Below are 21,341 nucleotides of genomic sequence, written 5' to 3'. Positions count from 1 at the left end.
TCTAAACGAACAATTTTAATAAAATCTTTCAATTTCTTATTCTACTATGTTCAATTTTATGTATTTTATTTTGAAATAATTATATAAAATATTACTTTTTTGTAAAATTTTTACATTTAAAGATTTTTTTATACATTTATACGATCTTCTATAAAAATAACATGAACAATATATAAAAGTAACAAGAAAATAACATTAAAACAAAAAAAAAATAACACACATATAACGAAAAATCAATAACAAATCAACAAAAGTGTAATATAAAAATACTATATTTTCTGTAAATAAAATTTTAAAATTTATAAAAATATTTAAAATTTTATAGAACCGTATTTTAATTGTTTTTATCTATTTGTGAAATAATCCTTTTTGTATTTTCCTCAAACTTTTGGCATCCCCATTAAATTATGGAATAGGGTGGCTATAAAAATTTTCCACTCACCTATTTATTTATTTTGTAGGATACTCAATTAAGATGGGCCTAGTTCATTACTTTGTATTGACTTTTACCACATATAGAAAGAGAAAAATATATTATACTTGTATATATACAATCACATTTTATATTAATCATAATAACAAACAATGGCTAAGTGGATTTCTATTTCATCATCATCATTTTCATTGTGTAAAAGTGAAAATGTTTTTAGTAATAATCATCATCTTCCTCTCCTCTTTCACTCAAATATTTCTTCACTCAAAGCCAAAGTAATTACATTTTTTTCAATCCATATAATATAATATTTGCAGTTTGCCCCCTTACAATTTTATTTTATACAATTTTGAACCTTTTTTTCATATTAATTTCAGGCATGGAAGGGGTTAATAGTTGAGTGTAGTGCAAATGATGTTCCTTTGTCTCCCATTGGCTTTTTGGAGCGTTCTTCTAAGGCTTATAGAGATAACACATCTCTTATCTATGGCTCTATCCAATACACTTGGAACCAAACTTATCAACGTTGTCTCAAGCTAGCTTCTGCTCTCACCCACTTGGGAATTTCACATGGAGATGTGGTATCTACTTACATTAAACTACTTTTGTTTTTGAATTGTAGAAATTAGGCACTAGTAATATTGAGCAACACCACAATTATATGAAAAATTATTAACGATTTGTAAGATGTCACCTCATAGTAGTATTAGGTATCACAGGCAGAGATGGACAGATAAACATTCATTGAAACTAGGACTAATCTTAAAATTTAGTGGGCTATAAAAAAAAAGTTGTTTTTGAACTTTTATTTAGAAAAAATATATAGTATTTTTCCAAAATTAATAAAAAAAAAAAAGGAAATTTACATGGTATACTAATTTTTGCCATTTTTTTTACAAAAATACTGCCAGGCGGTATTTTTTACTTTTTTATTGTGTTTTTTTATAAGTTTCATACTGCAGTATACTGTGTTAAGTTTTCACTGGTGTTCTACTGGTGTTTTACTAGTGTTCTACTGTTGTTTTGAGTTATACTGCTTTGTGTTTTACTGGTGTTTTATAAAAACACAGTATTTTTGAAAAAAATTCCGTGTGACAGTATTTTTGTAAAAGTTAACCCAAATTCTAGTATTTTTGTAAGTTTCCCAAAAAAAATTATTTTTAAAAAGGAATAATTTGTTTTTGGTCCTTAAACTAAGTCGACACTAAGCACAAACTTAAGTCGTTTATACCAAGGTCGGGCTTGAAGCTTATGAGAATTCCCACTTAAAAATTCTATTTAATTTGATAATTAACACTAAAATAATAAAAAAAAAATCACTTTAATAAGATTAAAGAAGGAAATTTATCGTTTATTAAAAAAGTATTCTTATTGAAGCCACAAGATACAATTTTAAAAATAACAACAAAAAAATAACACTAAAAAAATACAATCCTAAAAAACTAAACAAGAAGGTTTTCTTTACATATCACATTAAAAAAAACACTTTTAACACATTTTGATACGTACACAAAACTATTAAAACAACTCTAAAGATCAAAAGCTTGAGTTAAATATCATCTCAAATTGTTAAATGATTAGTATTAGTAATTTTCATTTTTCAATTACTTACAAATTTTTAATTGTTGACGAAATAGGTGGCTACCTTTTCTTACATACAATCTACCAGAAATCTATGAGCTTCACTTTGCAGTCCCAATGGCTGGTGGGATTCTCTGCACACTCAATGCTCGACAAGACTCGACTATGGTGTCAACCCTACTAGCACACTCAGAAGCCAAACTCATCTTTGTAGAACATCACTTACTACAAACAGTTCAAGGAGCATTTGATCTTTTATCACAAAAACATGTCAACCCTCCAACTTTAGTTTTACTAACCAATTTCGAATCTAAGAACAACCACTCATACATGCACTATGATGATTTGTTAGCCATTGGGAATGATGACTTCAAAATAATTAGGCCTAAAAGTGAATATGATCCCATCAGCATAAACTACACCTCCGGCACAACTTCAAACCCGAAAGCTGTTGTTTACACTCATCGCGGGGCGTTTTTGAACTCCATAGCCATAGTTTTGGTTCATAACATGGGATCAAGGCCAGTGTATCTATGGTCAGTGCCTATGTTTCATAGCAACGGTTGGTGTCTTCCATGGGGGGCTGCAGCTCAAGGTGCAACAAACATATGCATTCGAAAAGTTACCCCAAAAGCTATTTTTGATAACATTTATTTGCATAATGTGACACATCTTGGAGCAGCACCAACTGTGTTGAACATGATTGTGAACTCATCAAAAGACTATCTTCACCACCCGCCTCTCCCCCATAAGGTGGAGATCATGACGGGAGGCTCACCGCCCCCGCCACAAATCATTGCAAAGATGGAAGAAATGGGGTTTGTAGTAACTCATATCTATGGCCTCACTGAAACTTATGGTCCAGCTACTCATTGTGTATGCAAACCAGAGTGGGATGCTCTGCAGCCAGAGGAACGGTATGCATTGAAAGCTCGACAAGGGTTAAACCATCTCGGGATGGAAGAGATGGATGTGAAAAATCCGGTGACAATGGAAAGTGTTAGGGCGGATGGTGCAACAATTGGTGAGGTTATGTTTAGGGGAAACACTGTGATGAGTGGATACTTTAAGGACTTGAAGGCGACAGAGGAGGCTTTCAGGGGAGGGTGGTTTCATAGTGGGGATCTTGGGGTGAAACATGAGGATGGTTATGTAGAAATTAAGGATAGAAAGAAAGATGTGGTGATATCAGGAGGGGAGAATGTGAGTACAATTGAGGTTGAGAATGTCTTGTATAGCCATGAAGCAGTGCTCGAGGCTGCTGTGGTGGCGCGCCCTGATAAGATTTGGGGCGAGACGCCTTGTGCTTTCGTGACACTTAAGGAAGGATTTGATGGTGTTGTTAATGGTGATGAGATTATCAAATTTTGTAGAGATCATTTGCCTCATTATATGGCTCCCAAGACTGTAGTGTTTCAAGAGTTACCAAAGACTTCAACTGGTAAGATACAAAAGTTTATTTTGAAGGAAAAAGCAAAGGCCATGGGCAGCCTTTCTTGAACCTTTTTAAATTGTAATGCTCATTAATACTATTTAGTACAGTTGGATTAATGGTTATAAAATAAAGAGCAATTTGCGGCGAAACCCCCTTATGTTTTGATTTTTATACACTTAACCCCCTTATCTTTATTTTTGGTGGCAAAACCCCCTTATGTTTTAATTTTTATACACTTAACCCCCTTATCTTTTTTTTGGTGGCAAAACCCCCTTATGTTTTAATTTTATACACTTAACCCCTCTATCTTTTGTTTTGGTGGCAAAACCCTTCAGTTTACTTTTCTTTGCAAATTTAAAGTTTTAGTTAAATATTACCGTTAAATACTAACCGGATTACTACTGTATCGACTTCGAGGTTTTACCATTACATATACAAAGGTGTATACAGTGGTCATCCAGTTGATATTTAACGGTAATATTTAACTGGCGTGTCAAATTTGCAAAGAAAAATAAACATAAGGGGGTTTTGCCACCAAAAAAAAAATAAGGGGGTTAAGTGTATAAAAATTAAAACATAAGGGGGTTTTGCCACAAAAAAAAAGATAAGGGGATTAAGTGTATAAAAATCAAAACATAAGGGGGTTTCGCCGCAAATTGCTCTAAAATAAATCTGCTCAATGTACATGAGCACTGTTAACTTTCAGTGAAAATTATAGAGATTAAACAGCCAAATGATGACTGTTAATTAATAATAATAATTATCTTTAGTTAATGAAATTGTGAACCAAACATGGAGAATTGAGATGCCAGAAGAATAGTAGAGATAGTATGCTTAAGATTTATTTTTTTTTCTTTTTTGAATGGGATTGTTTTCTGGTTTAGAGAGATGACTTTGTTTTAGAAACAGTATAACAAGAAAATAATTTACAATAATAAGCAAGAAAAGGAATTAGAGAGACATGGAAGAGTAATGCTTAGTTCTTCATTTACAACACAATTAATTATTCTTAATTGATTTTGTATTTAAGTTTGTTGTATTAGCTTGACTAAGATATGCCATTGTTGAAGTTAAAAAGTCAAAAACCAATATTAATGGCATCAACAAAGACAGTAATACAAACACAATCAAATAAATCAACCAGAAAACTTAATCAAACAAGACAAATATCTGTTTTGTTAATAGAATTAGTCAAAGACCTTTTCTGAGTTTTCAATATGACTTAGTTTATTAATATTAGAGTCTTGTAATCTCTGGCCAATTCATTTCACTCTGCTTCCTCTGCTAAGTCTAACAATGATGATCAAACACTCATTCACTCGTTTCGCTCGTGCTCTAAATCCTTCTCACTACTCCAAATTCAATCGTTCATATTCCAAGTTTGAAGAACCAGAATCATGGAAATCAATGGATGGTTTACTTCGTTGCTCTGCAAATTATGTTCCTTTGTCTCCCATAGGCTTCTTAGAGAGATCATCAAAGGCTTACACAGACAATACTTCACTTGTTTATGGCTCTACAAGTCACACATGGAGTGAAACTCACCAACGTTGTCTTAAACTAGCTTCTGCCTTGGCCAACATGGGAATTTCACGTGGAGATGTGGTATGTTAAATGTTGATTTCATTTTCTTTTTTTGAATTCTAATGATGAACTTTGTTTGTTGATTCATTTGTTTCGGTTTTTTTGTATAGGTTGCTACCTTTTCATACAACCTTCCACAAATCTACGAGCTTCATTTCGGTGTTCCAATGGCTGGTGGGATTCTCTGTACACTCAATGCTCGACTTGATTCGTTCATGGTGTCAGCATTGCTAAGACACTCAGAAGCCAAAGTCATCTTTGTTGACAACCAATTACTCGATATTGCTCAAGGAGCACTACAGTTGCTCGCTCAATCAGACACAAAGCCTCCCATTTTAGTGCCACTTACAGATTCTGACTATGAAACTCTTCTGGCTACCGGAACAGATCAGTTTGAGATTTTAAGGCCGCATACCGAGTTGGATCCAGTCGCCATAAACTACACCTCGGGAACAACTGCCCGCCCCAAAGCTGTTGTCTACAGTCACCGTGGGGCTTACTTAAACTCCTTAGCCACTGCTCTGCTTTTGGGGTTGAGAGACATGTCTGTCTGCCTGTGGAGCATGCCTATGTTCAACTGCAACGGCTGGGACGTCTTGTGGGCTTCAGCGACTCAAGGTGCTGCTAACATAGTCATAAATAAAGTCACTCCACAAGCCATTTATGATAATATAGCTATGCACAATGTGACACACATGGGAGCTGTGCCAACCGTCATGAACATGATTGTTAACTCCTCTGTCTGTGAGCGTAGGCTGCTGCAGCACACGGTGGAGGTCTTAACAGGCGGTGCACCAGCACCGCCCCAGATTCTTGCGCGGATGGAAGAGATGGGGTTTCGAATAAATCAGATTTATGGCCTTACCGAAACTTATGGTGCTGCCACTAACTGTGTATGGAAGCCAGAATGGGATGCTTTGCCTCTTGATGAGCGGTCTATGTTAAAAGCTCGACAAGGGCTTCGCCATCTCGCCATGGAGGAAGTGGATGTTAAGGATTCGGTGACCATGGAGAGTGTGAAGGCCGACGGGGAAACAATTGGCGAGATTATGTTCAGGGGAAACACTGTGATGAGTGGTTACTTTAAAGACTTGAAAGCAACAGAAGAAGCATTTAAGGGAGGTTGGTTTCATAGTGGAGATCTTGGGGTGAAATATGAAGATGGTTATATAGAAATCAAGGATAGAATGAAGGATATAATCATATCAGGGGGTTTGAACATAAGCAGTGTTGAGTTAGAGACTGTTTTGTATAGTCACGAGGCCGTGTTTGAGGCTGCTGTCGTTGGACGCCCCGATAGCCATTGGGGAGAGACGCCTTGTGCTTTTGTGACACTCAAAGAGGGATTTGAAGGTGTGAATGAAGACCAACTTATCACATTTTGTAAGGATCGTTTGCCTCATTATATGGCTATAAAGACTGTCGTTTTCGATGAGTACTTGCCTACAAATTCAAATGGGAAAGTACAGAAGTTCATTCTGAGGTTAAGAGCAAAGGCCATGGGAAGCCTTTCTTGAACTAACTCGCACAAATATATGTATGTGTCACTATGTTTAATGCTATTTTTATTGATAATAAACATACCAAATATGCTTTTTAATACAACATAAACATGTTTATGGTTGTGCAGGGTGATTTAGTAGATTGAGTTTGATAATATAAGGATAACCAATTGAGCCTAAGTAGAGGTGATTTCCAATCTTGAGTCCAGTTGAAATGAGTGACAAGCCAGGATCATAGTAATGTGAAATAAGTCTTCCTTCTAAATCCACAGCCAAAGCACCTCCATTCTTCTCCATCTTTGGTCTACAATTGTACCTTTCAAGGAGAGCCACAAGCTTTCTAATGAAAGGATATCTCAGTGCCAAATTCCAAGATTGACTAGCTCCCTGCAACAACATTATTTGTTGTTATAAGAGACCATAAACACAACATATGATTTTGATAATGATTAATGATGATGTTGTTTTTATAGTTTAAGTTACCGAAGACAATCCAATCCAGTAAAGACCTTCCCCATCATAACGAATATTGTCAGGAAAACCTGGCAAGTAGGCAATGAAAGGCTCAACACTTCCTTTTTTCTCTCCTTTCAAATGATATTTTCTACACCTTTTCCTGCATATATAATATAATCAATGAGTACGTAAAATTATAGGGAGCTTTATAACTTTTTCGAGAAATTTTGAATAATTTAAAATACCGAAATAAAATTTACAACAGGATAAAACAGGCACACGTGCAACTCACTATTTAAATCTTACTGAATACCTAAATATTCCAACTGTTTGAACAAAAGTGACGTCCCTACTTAAAAAAATTTCTGAAATAATATTGTGAAGTAGAATAGAATGGGTGGTTTACTTACATAAGGGTTTCGCAGAAGATGAGACAAGTTTGATCAGGTGAGAGTGTAACTCCATTGGCAAAGTAAAGATCATGAAGAAGTACTTTGGTTTGGTTAGTGAGTGGATTGTAACTGAGCAATCTTCCATTGGGATTACCTTCTAGAATGTCCCAAATGAAATCATTAAATTTGTACTTGTGAGAAGCATCTGTGAAGTAAATCATTCCATCTTCATGGGACACATCTAATCCATCTGTTAACATGAACTTTACACCCTCTGCTTCCTCTGTTAGTACCTTCACTACACCTTCTTCTTTACTTATGCTCAGTAGCCCCTGTTCATATTTAATCTTATTATTCCAAAATTAACTCTGCATTTTTGTATAGAAATCTCTATGCACAAAACAAAATCAATAAAGATATTGAAATTTAGTGTAATTCAAAATAATTACTTGATTTAAAGTGTATATGTGATAATCAAGGGATTCTAATTACACTTTTTAATTATCAACACTCATATAAATTGAGTGTAATTACAAAATATTACCAATTTGAAATAAAAATAAATAGGATGTTTACTCCCAAAATTATAATAGAAGGTTTTTACACCTTGAAATTGAACTATTGTTTTGGGAAAAAAATTGAACTAAAGAAATAATTACAAATTTGACCTTTTGATTGAATTTTGTTCATTTTTGCAAACATGTTCATGATGTAAGACTTATCTAAGGATAATATATTGTTATTCAAGAATTCAAGGGAAAAAGAATAGCATAAATAAATAGTATGCGTAATTTTAGAATGGCTAACTAGGATTTTCATTCCCTAAACTTTAACATGTATCAAATCATGTCCCCTGAATTTTTCTGGCCGTTAAAATTCCCCCTGAACTATTGAAATTGTTAGATTTGAGAACTTTTGTCTAATTTCATTCAATTTTATTATTTCAGTGATTGTTTATGTACTAAACTATACTCTCCAAACTTTGATATTTACCAAATCATACCCTTCAAACCTTGACATGTACTAAATCATGCCCCTTGAACTTTTATCCATGTTAGACTTGTTTTATTAAAATTAGATAAAAGTCCTTAAATTCAACAATCTCAATAGTTCAAGGGATATTTTTAATGACCTTAAAAGTTTAGGGGGCATGATTTAGCATATATCAAAGTTGGGGGAATAAAATGTTGGGTTTTATGCCCTAAATAAAACTCATTTCAATATAATCAGATTTACTTATTAATATAGATCAGAAATAACATTTAATGTTGCATGGTTCACATGATTTATTTCATGATTATATGTACATAATGTATAAATTCATCTGAAACCCTTTTCACATACTTGATCCTGTTTATTGTGTCGTCAACACATTGGAAAGTAAACATGACTATGTGAATAAAGTTTCCTAGATTTATCAGACATAGGGTTTTACTGATATGATAATCTACAATAAGAGTTTACTTGTATTTGGAGAAATACTATGTTCTTTCCAGAGCATTGGTTAAAGTAAAGCTCAGGTTGGATGCATGGAGTATGCATCGGAAGGGACCGATATTGAACTTTGACTTAGATTTATTAAAACTTACCGTAATATCTATTCAAGTCAATATCGCCAAGTTGATCCTAGATCAAATGATCTTAATCCTGATATGATTAGGCTCAATCTTGAAAGGCTATTCGTGTTCTTTGATTTGTTAGTTAAGCCTACTTTTAGGTCAGGGTGATACGTACATTTTGGGAACACGGTAGTGCAATTGAGTGGGAGCGCTATCATAAACATGGAATCTAGAGCTTCTATCTGGCGAATAGTAAGCAAAGGATGATCTCCTTCGAGCTTGACCAAACGAACATAAATGGTGGAGTACTCATTTCACATAAGCTGAAATATCATTTATACGGGGTCAAGTGTTTTAAGGAATAAATACATTGTAGGGTGTAACGGTAATTTAATCCCTTTACAGTGTAGATCATTCATATAGAGGATCATTGATCAAATTAGGATTATAACAATGGATAACTAATGATGTGTCTATATGGTGGAACATATAGAGCATTCTATATACTGAGAGTGCAATTCTAAGTTCTATGCGTGGATTCAACGAAGAATTAATAAGTTAGTGAATTTTAGTGTTAAATTCTTGATCTACTTATTGGAAGCTCGGTTATATAGACCCATGGTCCCCCCACTAGTTGAGATAATATTGCTTGTAAGACTCATGTAATTGGTTTTGATTAATCAATTATAATTCTCAAATTAGACTATGTCTATTTGTGAATTTTTCACTAAGTAAGGGCGAAATTGTAAAGAAAGAGTTTATAGGGGCATATTTGTTAATTATGATACTTTGTATGGTTCAATTAATAAATATGATAAATGACAATATTATTTAATAATTATTTATAGTTATTAAATAGTTAGAATTGGCATTTAAATGGTTGAATTAGGAAATTGGCATTTTTGAGAAAATCAGATACAAAAGGTGTTAAAATTGCAAAATTGCAAAAAGCAAGGCCCAATCCACTAAGTTTAGGGCCAGCCACTTTTGTAGGAAATTTAAACTGATTTTTTTTCATTATTTTAATGCCATATAATTCAAATCAAGCCCTAGAGGAATGCTATAAATAGATAGTGAAGGCTTCAGGAAAATTACACTTTTCTTCTGACTTTTTCTATTCAGAAAAACTGAGCCTTCTCTCTCCCTATCTTTAGCTGACCACTCTCTCTCTTCTTCCTTAGAATTTCGAAATCCTTAGTGATTAGAGTAGTGCCCACACACATCAAGTGATACCTCAATCATAGTGAGGAAGATCGTGAAGAAAGATCATCAGCAAAGGAGCTTCAGCATCAAAGATTCAGAGAAAGAGATCCAGGTTCAGATATTGATAATGCTCTGCTACAGAAAGGAATCAAGGGCTAGATATCTGAACGGAAGGAGTCATTATATTCCGCTGCACCCAATGTAAGGTTTCTTAAACTTTATATGTGTTTATTTCATCGTTTTAGAAAGTTCATATTTAGGATGTTAATAAACATACTTGTGAGTAGATCTAAGATCCTGGTAAAATAATTTCCAACAACTGGCCTCAGAGCCATGGTAATTGATTTACTTACATGTAATTTGGACTTTAAAACGATTGTTTGTATGTTCTTTGGATGGTATCATGTTGTATTGAGTGTTATTTGATGATTGATTGATGATTGTGAAATTTTCGTGAAAAATAATTGTTATTTCGGTTCTGGCATTATTTTTATTGGATAGTATGGAAAAAATTAAGCAAGTTAGCCTTTTACAGAACTCAATTTGGATTTTATTTGAATTAGTTATGATTTTTTGAAGATTTGACAAAATCGGGGCTCTGCTGATAGTTTCCTGCGATCGCAGAACTGTCCGTACAGTTTCGAATTTTTTCAATTTTCTTCAATTTTTCATACTTTTTCATGGAATTAACTTCCAATTTTTTGTATGGTTTTGTATATATACTATTACTATTCCTAATTCAATTCTAATTATCATTTTGAATTAATTTAAATTTTTTTTAATTTAATTCAAGATATTAGTGTAATTTGAATTTGAATAGAATTAGTATTTATCTTTTTGCTTAAAAATCTATCTTATTTTTAAATTTGATTATATTTTTTTTAAATTTAAGGTCAGATATTTTAAGATATTTATAATATCTTTTAAGATATTTTAAAAATATCTTATCTTTTAAGATTTTTTAATTAAATCTTTTTAGATATTTTGACCATATTTAAATTTAAAATAGATATTTATAATCATGTAATTTTAAATAGATATAAGATATTTTGCTAATTTTTAAATTTTGTTATTTTATTTATTTAAATTATATTTAAAAATTTGAAAAAGATATTTATTTATCTTTTCTAATTTTTATTTAATTTTTATTTATAAAATAACATTTAAAATTTAAAAGTAGTTAGCAAATTTTTGAAATGATATTTAGGTTGGTTGAAACCTAATTTTTCAAAAATTGTAGGTTTAATTTTAATTTTTAAATTTCGAATTTTTTTTAAATTTTTTTTTAAAAATTTTCGAAATTTTTTTAATTTTTTTTATTTATTTAATTAATTAATTTTGAAATTAAATATTTATTTAAAATTAAATAAATCCTACATCCAACTATCCAGCTAACCCTGTTGCAGGAGTATGTGTTTTAGCTTGTTTGTAAGTTTTCAAAACCTATTATTACTTGATTGCAAATAGCCATGGTTACTTTTTGCCAGATCTAATGATCTGATGGCTCCCTTGGTCAAGTTAATAATTTGTAACGAGTAAATTTTACAATCTTCTTTCATCTCGTGTATGACCTAGCAACATGATAGGACCCATCCAAAGTGTGCTGTGTGAGCCTATGTGTTTAATTTTATTATAGATGCATATAGGTTAATGTTGCTAAATAAAATGTCATAGTCATTGATAGATTTTATTTAGGCCCATTTAGTTTTGGGCTTATTCAATTAATAACAGTTGTTCTTATTAAGGTTAAATTCCTCTCTTTTGGGCCTTGTGTGAGAGTTGGGAGCCATAGAAGTGGGTACGACATACTGAACCCAGCACCCCCTCACACAAACCACCCCAATTGTGAAGGCCCATTTGCACGATTTGAATGATCGTACTAGGTTAATTAAACTAGTTTAACCTAATAAAATTGATTAGCAACATAATTAATTTCATTTATTTTTGAAATTAATTTAAGAAAATTATAGTTTAAAGAATTTTTTATTCTAAGCTAAACTATATGTATTTTCTTGTATTTAATTAAATATAGAATTATAACCATCTAGATTCTTTATGGAACTTAATTTAAATTTTTCATTAAATATTCTTATTTAAGTTGATATTTAGTTATCTACAACTAACCAACTTAAATCTGAATATCTTTTGAATTTCAAATTTCAAAATTAAGTTGAGGAATTTTAGGCATTGGTTATTAAGATTCTTTAGATATTTTTTAAGTTAATATCTTTTCAAATATTAACTTAAAATGGAATATTTTCAAATTAAGTGGTTACAGCTTAATTTTTGATATTTAATTAAATTTAAATTTGAAAATATTTAAGTTCTAGATTTTTCTAGTTCAACTTAAATTAGATATTTTTTCAAATTTTGTGGAAAAGATACTTAGTCAAATAAGATATTTTCTAGATAGTTATTTCTAGACTACTTATTATTTCTAATATTAAATAGGAAGATATTATAAATTGTGAAATTAATTATTTATATAATTAATTTTGGTACAATTTATTTTAAGTATATTTTTCCTAGTATTAGACTAGAGATTAATAATTAAGCCTTCTCTACACTTAATTATTTATTTCTTGAATTTAATACATTTAATTAATTTGAAAATTAAATATCTAAGTTGATTTTCATCATGATACTTAAATATTTCTTTTTCATGACATTTAATTAAATAGAAAATTATTTTAGTTGAAATTTATTTTTTCAACTAAATTTAAATAATTTTCAAAATATATTTTTTCTTTATTTTATTAATCAATTTTCGAAATTGCATTTCTTAAATGCTAGAATTTCGAATTTTATCTTGAAAAATAGATTAAGTTGTAAATTAATTATTTATTTTAATTAATTCTTGGATCAACTTAAATCAATGATTTTTTCATTTATTGATTAATTTAAAATAAATTGAATTAAAGTATATTATTAGAAATTGAATTAATTAGTCAAAGGAAAATCTAGATAGGTGATATTTTTGCTTGAAGTATTTTTCTAGTGTATTTAATTAAATAGAAAATTAATATTTAAGTTGATTTTCATCATCATACTTAAATATTTGAAATTTTTCTTATATATATTTAATTAAATAGGAAAATTATATTTTTTGTTGTAAATTAATTTTATTAATTAATTTTGGGCCAACATTAAATTAGAATAATTTTTCCAGGATTTATTTTTTATTTTAATATGCATTTTTCGAAAATTGTATTCTTATATACTTTAATTTTTCGAAATGCAATATATATTTATAGAAAATTAAATTTGAGTTGTAAATTAATTTAAATTAATTTTGTAACAACTTAAATATTTTTTCTAAATATTTATTGGAAATTATTACTAAGATGGAAATAATTCATATTATTTCATATCCATCTAAGTAAAATTTATAAATATTAAATTAAAATTTATATTTAGAATTTTTCATTCTAAATTGGAAATTTTAATTAAATAAATATATATTTAAAATAAATAGAATAAATAAAGAGAATCAAAGAAAATACAACTCACTTTAAATAATGAGCTTGATTATTATTAAGATATTCGATCTCCATTGTTGGTCTTACAAAAGTTAAATGTTTTCAATATAACCTCGAGACGCTAGACTTCGTCCCCTATGGATGGTTATTCGTTGAACGCATTTAACACCGTAAGATTTCATTTGATAAGTGTTTTGTAAGTTTTCGTCTCTATTAGACTCTCCCCTACGGTGACTACTTAGAGATAAACTTATGAAACATGAAACAATGGTAGAAGCTCATAAAATGAGAATAACCTTGACTCTCGCCTAAACGGGACAACGCTGGATTCTTATTTTGATCGAATAAAAGGTTGCTAGAATGGTTTCTATTTTAGATGAGCTGACAACTCTATTCAATAAATGATGCTTTGACTCTCGCCTAGGGACAACTTTGTATCGGTTGTTGAAAACCTTGGAAATTATTTAGGATTGTAAGTTTTAGTATTTTCACTTGTCATTCCTACTTGCTATATGCTTATAATTTACGAATTGTGTATGAATTTATATTGAACCATGTTATTTTACGTTATTAAGTTGTAGTTTAATTTCGAATCTTCATTGTTGGTCTAACTTGGCTTGTTTATCTAATGAGATAAATCCACTAGTGGATTTTCACCATTAGACATACATAATAGTGTTAGATTTCGAAAGATAAATATTGTACATGCGACATCTAGCTGTTCATCAATTGATGACACCTTAGACTAGTATTTTTACGATATGAAACAAGAAGATTATATAAATAAGATTACTTTGACTTTCGCTAATCGAAGCATCGTTGGATTCTTATTTTAAACGAAATTATCCTAATTCCTCTTAGCTTATTCATTTCGAATTAGCTTTCAAAACATATCATTGGATGAATGGTCTATAAATCATTTCATGTCATTTTATATGACGCATATGATTATAATCCCGAAATTCTATTCCCAATTGATATAAATCCTCAATCTTAGAAATCTCCTACTTGTATGGGCAAATCTGACTTAGAGTTTGTATTAGTAGTGCTGGTCCAAGATAGAATTACTCATTATATTTGGTATAAATTTAAGTCTTTGACTTTAATTTTAGATTCCAAATAGAAATTTTCTTAAATTTCTAATTCCAGAATACAATACAGTTACACTTTCTCAAGTGTTTAATATCCATCTTTTATTAATGGATTAAAACTGTATGGAATGTGAGTTAGGTATTCTGTGACCAGGATCCACTTGAAGTATTCTAAGAACTCTTTGATGTAACTAAACCTATATCATCCAAAGACACTACCACATTTTTTTTAATCTATGGCATTTGTATCTTGTTCATAGTGGTTTTGACAAGATCAATCTCTGCAAAGAGTTAATATGCCTATATCCACTGAAAGTAGTTCATCTCATTCGCAGATGGATGTACATTCAGGGGTGGATATGAGTTTTTCGTTGTATTCTTAAAACGATAACTCTAGATTATACCTTATGCAAAGAAATTTGAAATGTTTGAAAAATTTCATCAATTTCTAGCAATGGTTAAACACCATTAAGGTATGTGGTTAAAGATCTTGCGGGCGATAGGGGTGGAGAAATAGTTAGTAGATATGCAGTTCAAAGATCATTACATTGATTTTTGAATTATATCCAAACTTACCTCCCCAGAAATTTCGAGTTGCATGTTGATGATTAGTTACTAGTCGTTGCCTAATTCCTTCTATGGTAATACAATTTCAGAATGATGTAATGGTTGTATACTTAATGTAAATCATTACTAGATTCATGGATGACCTAATCAAAATCTTAAGAAAAGCTAGAACCATTAACCATGGTTTGTTAGCTATTCTAAGTGATTAGGGGTGGACCATCCCATTGTCAATAGATAAGAAAGTTTTTGTTCAAACAAATAATACTTTTCTAAGATAATGACTAAGTCTGAAAACAAGTAGCAAATAAAGGAGATATTTAATTCTTGATTCCAAAAGTGTTCTATCATCTTATATAACATATGATGATCCCACTGCCTCTGTTGTCTTGTCACAACCGAAGAGATCAATACCATTTAGTTTTCTTAGACATAATTCACGGTGCCTTGTCGTAGTGGGAGAGTTTCTAGGAACTCACCTTCTTATGACTTGGGAGACACTAGTGATTAAAATCCATTGTGAGTTTAAACAAGTAATGGATTGTCAAGATAAGAAACTAAGAAGAAAGCCAATAGAACTATGGTTTAATCCATTCACATGGAGTAACCTAAAGTTTTCTATTACAAGGACATAAAAGGAAATTTTAGTTAATAAGTCTATTCTATGGACTTAACAAACTTCACTGTTCCTAGCATTATAGGTTTGAGTTTATCTAAACCTATGGCTTATGGTATACCCAGTAATTACTTACTCTAATGCAAGCAACTTACTTTAGTAAAATGTTTGAAGCATTTTCTTTCTAATGGCAATCTATAGAAGCTTCACAACTTCTTAGGTATAGATTTTATTTATCTAAGGAAAAGTCTTAACTATTCCGGTAAAAGATAAAGCCATGAAAGAATTTCTTAAATCCACAGTGAGAGGTCTTAGAGATGCTTTTGTATGCCTTAGACCGGACATCCTGTTGAGTGGGAGTAATGAGTAGGTATCAGATTAATCAGGAGAAGAACATTGGAAGACAATCAAGTAAATTTTAAGATTAAGAAGAGGAACTATATGTTAGTCTATAAGGGTGTGTTTAAAACTCTTAGACTTCACCATATCAGATTTCGAAATTTGCCTATGTGCTAGTAAATCTTTCTGATAAGATGGTGGTTACTCTGGGGGTGGAATAGTGATTTTGGAGAAGTGTAAAAACCTATCTGAATTCTCTAAGTCTACCAGAGAGGCGGAATGTTAAAGCTGCAGGAAAGTTACTTATTCAGTCTAAGGAAAGTTCTATACATCTTTGGCACCATTCCAAATTGCCTTAAACTACTAGTGTTAATTTCCTGATTAACCAAAAGTAGTTGCCAAAGGTATAGAATCCAGTATCCCAAGAGAGTAGACATATAGAGAGGAATTTCACATTATCAATGATTTTGTGATTAAAGGAAGAGTAATGGTGGAGAAAAGGTTGTGGTTAATTCAACCTTTCAGATCCTATTACGAGGAGTTTACTACTACTACACTTGATTTGTATATCAAGGTGTTGAGATTATTTGAAACGCACTTTTTGTTTTATATTAGTGCAAGTGGGAGTTTGTTGGGTTTTATGCCCTAAATAAAACTCATTTCAATATAATCAGATTTACTTATTAATATAGATCAGAAATAACATTTAATGTTGCATGGTTCACATGATTTATTTCATGATTATATGTACATAATGTATAAATTCATACGAAACCCTTTTCACATACTTGATCCCTTGTTTATTGTGTCGTCAACACATTGGAAAGTAAACATGACTATGTGAATAAAGTTTCCTAGATTTATCAGACATAGGGTTTTACTGATATGATAATCTACAATAAGAGTTTACTTGTATTTGGAGAAATACTATGTTCTTTCCAGAGCATTGGTTAAAGTAAAGCTCAGGTTGGATGCATGGAGTATGCATCGGAAGGGACCGATATTGAACTTTGACTTAGATTTATTAAAACTTACCGTAATATCTATTCAAGTCAATATCGCCAAGTTGATCCTAGATCAAATGATCTTAATCCTGATATGATTAGGCTCAATCTTGAAAGGCTATTCGTGTTCTTTGATTTGTTAGTTAAGCCTACTTTTAGGTCAGGGTGATACGTACATTTTGGGAACACGGTAGTGCAATTGAGTGGGAGCGCTATCATAAACATGGAATCTATAGCTTCTATCGGCGAATAGTAAGCAAAGGATGATCTCCTTCGAGCTTGACCAAACGAACATAAATGGTGGAGTACTCATTTCACATAAGCTGAAATATCATTTATACGGGGTCAAGTGTTTTAAGGAATAAATACATTGTAGGGTGTAACGGTAATTTAATCCCTTTACAGTGTAGATCATTCATATAGAGGATCATTGATCAAATTAGGATTATAACAATGGATAACTAATGATGTGTCTATATGGTGGAACATATAGAGCATTCTATATGCGAGAGTGCAATTCTAAGTTCTATGCGTGGATTCAACGAAGAATTAATAAGTTAGTGAATTTTAGTGTTAAATTCTTGATCTACTTATTGGAAGCTCGGTTATATAGACCCATGGTCCCCCCACTAGTTGAGATAATATTGCTTGTAAGACTCATGTAATTGGTTTTGATTAATCAATTATAATTCTCAAATTAGACTATGTCTATTTGTGAATTTTTCACTAAGTAAGGGCGAAATTGTAAAGAAAGAGTTTATAGGGGCATATTTGTTAATTATGATACTTTGTATGGTTCAATTAATAAATATGATAAATGACAATATTATTTAATAATTATTTATAGTTATTAAATAGTTAGAATTGGCATTTAAATGGTTGAATTAGGAAATTGGCATTTTTGAGAAAATCAGATACAAAAGGTGTTAAAATTGCAAAATTGCAAAAAGCAAGGCCCAATCCACTAAGTTTAGGGCCAGCCACTTTTGTAGGAAATTTAAACTGATTTTTTCATTATTTTAATGCCATATAATTCAAATCAAGCCCTAGAGGAATGCTATAAATAGATAGTGAAGGCTTCAGGAAAATTACACTTTTCTTCTGACTTTTTCTATTCAGAAAAACTGAGCCTTCTCTCTCCCTATCTTTAGCTGACCACTCTCTCTCTTCTTCCTTAGAATTTCGAAATCCTTAGTGATTAGAGTAGTGCCCACACACATCAAGTGATACCTCAATCATAGTGAGGAAGATCGTGAAGAAAGATCATCAGCAAAGGAGCTTCAGCATCAAAGATTCAGAGAAAGAGATCCAGGTTCAGATATTGATAATGCTCTGCTACAGAAAGGAATCAAGGGCTAGATATCTGAACGGAAGGAGTCATTATATTCCGCTGCACCCAATGTAAGGTTTCTTAAACTTTATATGTGTTTATTTCATCGTTTTAGAAAGTTCATATTTAGGATGTTAATAAACATACTTGTGAGTAGATCTAAGATCCTGGTAAAATAATTTCCAACATAAAAATCCTAATTAACCTTTTAGAATTAATGTTTAAGGTCATTATAATTAGTTTCGGTTAAATAGGTTCTCATATTTTAATTGTAAGACTTAAGTCTATCAATAAATATATAAAATGCAACAAAAGAAGAAAATTTGTAATTATTCTATAGTTTGAGAGACAATTTATAAATAATAATAATTATTATTATACTAATTTAGGAGATAAAATTATACAAGTGTCATAATTAAGAGTAAAATCTATTTATCTTACATAATTGGGTGTTTATACAAGTTGAGTACCCTATATTTAATAATACTTATTTAGTACTCTTGTATTTTAAAATTATACATATTTTGGTACTTTAAATTTATTTTTTTTTATATAAAATTTTATCAATACAATCAAACTTTCTAAATTTTTATGAATTCTAAAGTCAAATTTAATTATTTGATTGTATAGAACTTAGAACTGTTTGGTTAATTTGATAAAACTGTATTAATTAAATTTTACTTTGAGGTATCAAATATGTACAATTAAAAATATGAGATACTAATTAAGTATCATTGAAAAGATAAAGTATTAAATATATTTTTTTTTATAAAAATACAAGATAATAAATGAATATATTCTTTACATAATTACTAGAGAAATGCTAAAAGGCACTCTTCATTTTTATTTGTAGTTATTTATAAATTAGATATCAAGTCCATATAATTTTATATATTTACAAAATATCACTAATAAATCACAGAGGCTATATCTAAAGGGAAATTTGATTTTCTATACTTAGAAAATCTTAAAATTTTTTTCCTAAACCAATAATTTAAACCCTAAAAAAACTATATTTTTTTTTTCAAAATTCCAAAAATACCCTCAAACTCTCACAGCATCTCTCTTTCTCTCTCTATCTCGGCATCCCACACCCCAGGTCCGATGGTCGGACCATGGGGTCCGATGGGGTCCGACCAATCGGACCCATCGGACCTGGTTTTTTTTTTTTTTTCCTTCTTCATTCGATTTGAGAGAGACTTAGAGAGAGGGGGTCCGATGGTCGGACCATGGGTCGGATGGGTCCGATTGGTCGACGACCGTGGGTGAGGGTGGTTCGGGTTGGGGTTGATCGTGGGTGAGGGTTTTCGTGGGTGAGGGTGGTTCGGGTGAGGGTGGGCGGTTGGGGTGAGATAGAGAGAGAGATGATGCATAGAGAGAGAATATTGTGAGGGGGGTATTTTTGGGGTTTTGAAAAAAAAAATATAGTTTTTTTAGGTTTTAAATTTTTGGTTTAGGGAAAAAATTTTAAGATTTTCTAAGTATAGAAAATCAAATTTCCCTATCTAAATGCTACTAATGTAGATACCAAAATAACTAATACTAGTATGAGATAACACTTTATAATTAATATTATTAATTTTTAATAAAATAAATAAATAGAATCGAACATTAAATTATACCGCCATAAATATCCATATCTCAAAGACGTGAATATATACGTGATGTGATGGACTTTTTCACTATACATAATTAATTTATATAATATTATAGTTTCATTTCCAATCATGGAAACATGTGAATAGGTGTACATAATTAGTTATCAATAAATGAATATATAATTATTTAACAACATCAACCTTAGATTAATTAAAGTAATTAAATATAATTAATTACCTTTTCTGCATCGGCAACGAGAAGCTGATTGTTGAAATGGTCAAGAACGATTCCAAGTGGGCGACCACCCGTGTTGACCCACTTCTCCACCACCACCGACTCATTCACTCTCACTCGGCTCACCCACCCATCCTCGCACCCCGTGTAAATCACACCCGCCTTCCAGTCATAAGCCAAGTCTTCCGGTGCCAAAACATCTCCCTCCCCGACTCTCTCCGACCCACCCAGCGCCTGTCCGTTACGCGCCGCTGCGGTTGCTGTCGGCCCAAATAACTCGTGGATGGGCAGAGCAGCCGCCTCGAATGAAGACTCGACTAGTCTGTACAGAACCACCCCTAAACCCACCGGAAAAACGATCAGAAAAATTATTACAAGACGAGGCCATCCATGACTATTGTCTGCCATTTTCAATTCCCTCAAAAATCAAAGTAGATATTTCATATGTAGTACATATATAGATTAGAGACGTGTATATTATATATTATATTATATTTTAGTGTTATTATCACTATCATAACTAGTCAATCTCGAAAATATAATTTTTGTGTGTAAAAATATATATTAGAATATTTATTTTTATTTTTTTTAATTATTGTATTCCTTAGGATTACCAACAAATATTATATATGTAAATTTTAAAAAAAAAATAATAATAATTTACAATATCGAGAATAAATTAAAAAATTTTTAACAAAAATATTAAGAAAAATGTTTGTACTGTAAATTGTTTAAAATGTTTTAAAAATTTACTAAAATAATATTATAACTGTAATACATTATAAAAAAAAATTGATTTCAATGATTTTAAGAGATTATAATAAAAAATTGTAATGAAAACAGTAAGATGAAAACAATAAAACAGGTTTTTTAGCATGATGAGTTGTGTCATTGTGTGTAACGTGTAAAGTTACAAAATTACAGTTTAGTTGCATTATAT

General features: G+C 31.0%; 3 protein-coding genes across 4 annotated transcripts; 2 read left to right on the top strand and 1 right to left on the bottom strand.

Moving 5' to 3' along the window:
* Positions 1 to 560: 560 nt before the first annotated feature.
* LOC115702621 (probable CoA ligase CCL13) lies at positions 561 to 3,574 on the top strand. 2 transcript variants are annotated; one of them, XM_061106761.1, is made up of 3 exons: positions 561 to 708; positions 811 to 1,024; positions 2,085 to 3,574. In XM_061106761.1, the coding sequence occupies exons 1-3, from the start codon at positions 586 to 588 to the stop codon at positions 3,512 to 3,514; spliced, it is 1,767 nt and encodes a 588-aa protein (XP_060962744.1). In that variant the 5' UTR covers positions 561 to 585; the 3' UTR covers positions 3,515 to 3,574. The 2 variants fall into 2 exon arrangements, with proteins under 2 accessions (XP_060962744.1, XP_060962743.1); XM_061106760.1 differs by lacking the exon at positions 561 to 708 and having other exon boundaries at positions 873 to 1,014; positions 2,071 to 3,574.
* On the top strand, positions 3,332 to 6,656 carry LOC115702622 (probable CoA ligase CCL13). The gene is made up of 3 exons (XM_030630043.2): positions 3,332 to 3,455; positions 4,692 to 5,054; positions 5,144 to 6,656. The coding sequence occupies exons 2-3, from the start codon at positions 4,746 to 4,748 to the stop codon at positions 6,548 to 6,550; spliced, it is 1,716 nt and encodes a 571-aa protein (XP_030485903.2). The 5' UTR covers positions 3,332 to 3,455; positions 4,692 to 4,745; the 3' UTR covers positions 6,551 to 6,656.
* Positions 6,574 to 20,928, bottom strand: LOC115702623 (protein STRICTOSIDINE SYNTHASE-LIKE 7). Its single transcript, XM_030630044.2, has 4 exons — positions 20,405 to 20,928; positions 7,402 to 7,715; positions 7,019 to 7,151; positions 6,574 to 6,922 (listed from the first exon to the last, which is right to left on the bottom strand). Exons 1-4 carry the CDS (start codon positions 20,807 to 20,809, stop codon positions 6,650 to 6,652), a joined length of 1,125 nt encoding a protein of 374 aa, XP_030485904.2. The 5' UTR covers positions 20,810 to 20,928; the 3' UTR covers positions 6,574 to 6,649.
* Between the last annotated feature and the right edge of the window lie 413 nt (positions 20,929 to 21,341).

The sequence above is a fragment of the Cannabis sativa genome, chromosome X, assembly GCF_029168945.1.
Source record: "Cannabis sativa cultivar Pink pepper isolate KNU-18-1 chromosome X, ASM2916894v1, whole genome shotgun sequence".
NCBI lineage: Eukaryota > Viridiplantae > Streptophyta > Magnoliopsida > Rosales > Cannabaceae > Cannabis > Cannabis sativa.
The sequence above is the reverse complement of the archived record's forward strand: the minus strand, read 5'-3'. Positions and strand labels throughout refer to the sequence as shown.

Coding starts and splice junctions, on each gene's coding strand:
- LOC115702621 (XM_061106761.1), top strand. CDS start 586: ATGGCTAAGTGGATTTCTATTTCATCATCATCATTTTCATTGTGTAAA. Junction 709..810: donor TTTCTTCACTCAAAGCCAAA/GTAATTACATTT, acceptor TATTAATTTCAG/GCATGGAAGGGGTTAATAGT. Junction 1,025..2,084: donor TGGAGATGTGGTATCTACTT/ACATTAAACTAC, acceptor GGCTACCTTTTC/TTACATACAATCTACCAGAA.
- LOC115702622 (XM_030630043.2), top strand. CDS start 4,746: ATGATGATCAAACACTCATTCACTCGTTTCGCTCGTGCTCTAAATCCT. Junction 5,055..5,143: donor GAATTTCACGTGGAGATGTG/GTATGTTAAATG, acceptor TTTTTTGTATAG/GTTGCTACCTTTTCATACAA.
- LOC115702623 (XM_030630044.2), bottom strand. CDS start 20,809: ATGGCAGACAATAGTCATGGATGGCCTCGTCTTGTAATAATTTTTCTG. Junction 7,716..20,404: donor TCGTTGCCGATGCAGAAAAG/GTAATTAATTAT, acceptor AAATATGAACAG/GGGCTACTGAGCATAAGTAA. Junction 7,152..7,401: donor ATCTTCTGCGAAACCCTTAT/GTAAGTAAACCA, acceptor TTATATATGCAG/GAAAAGGTGTAGAAAATATC.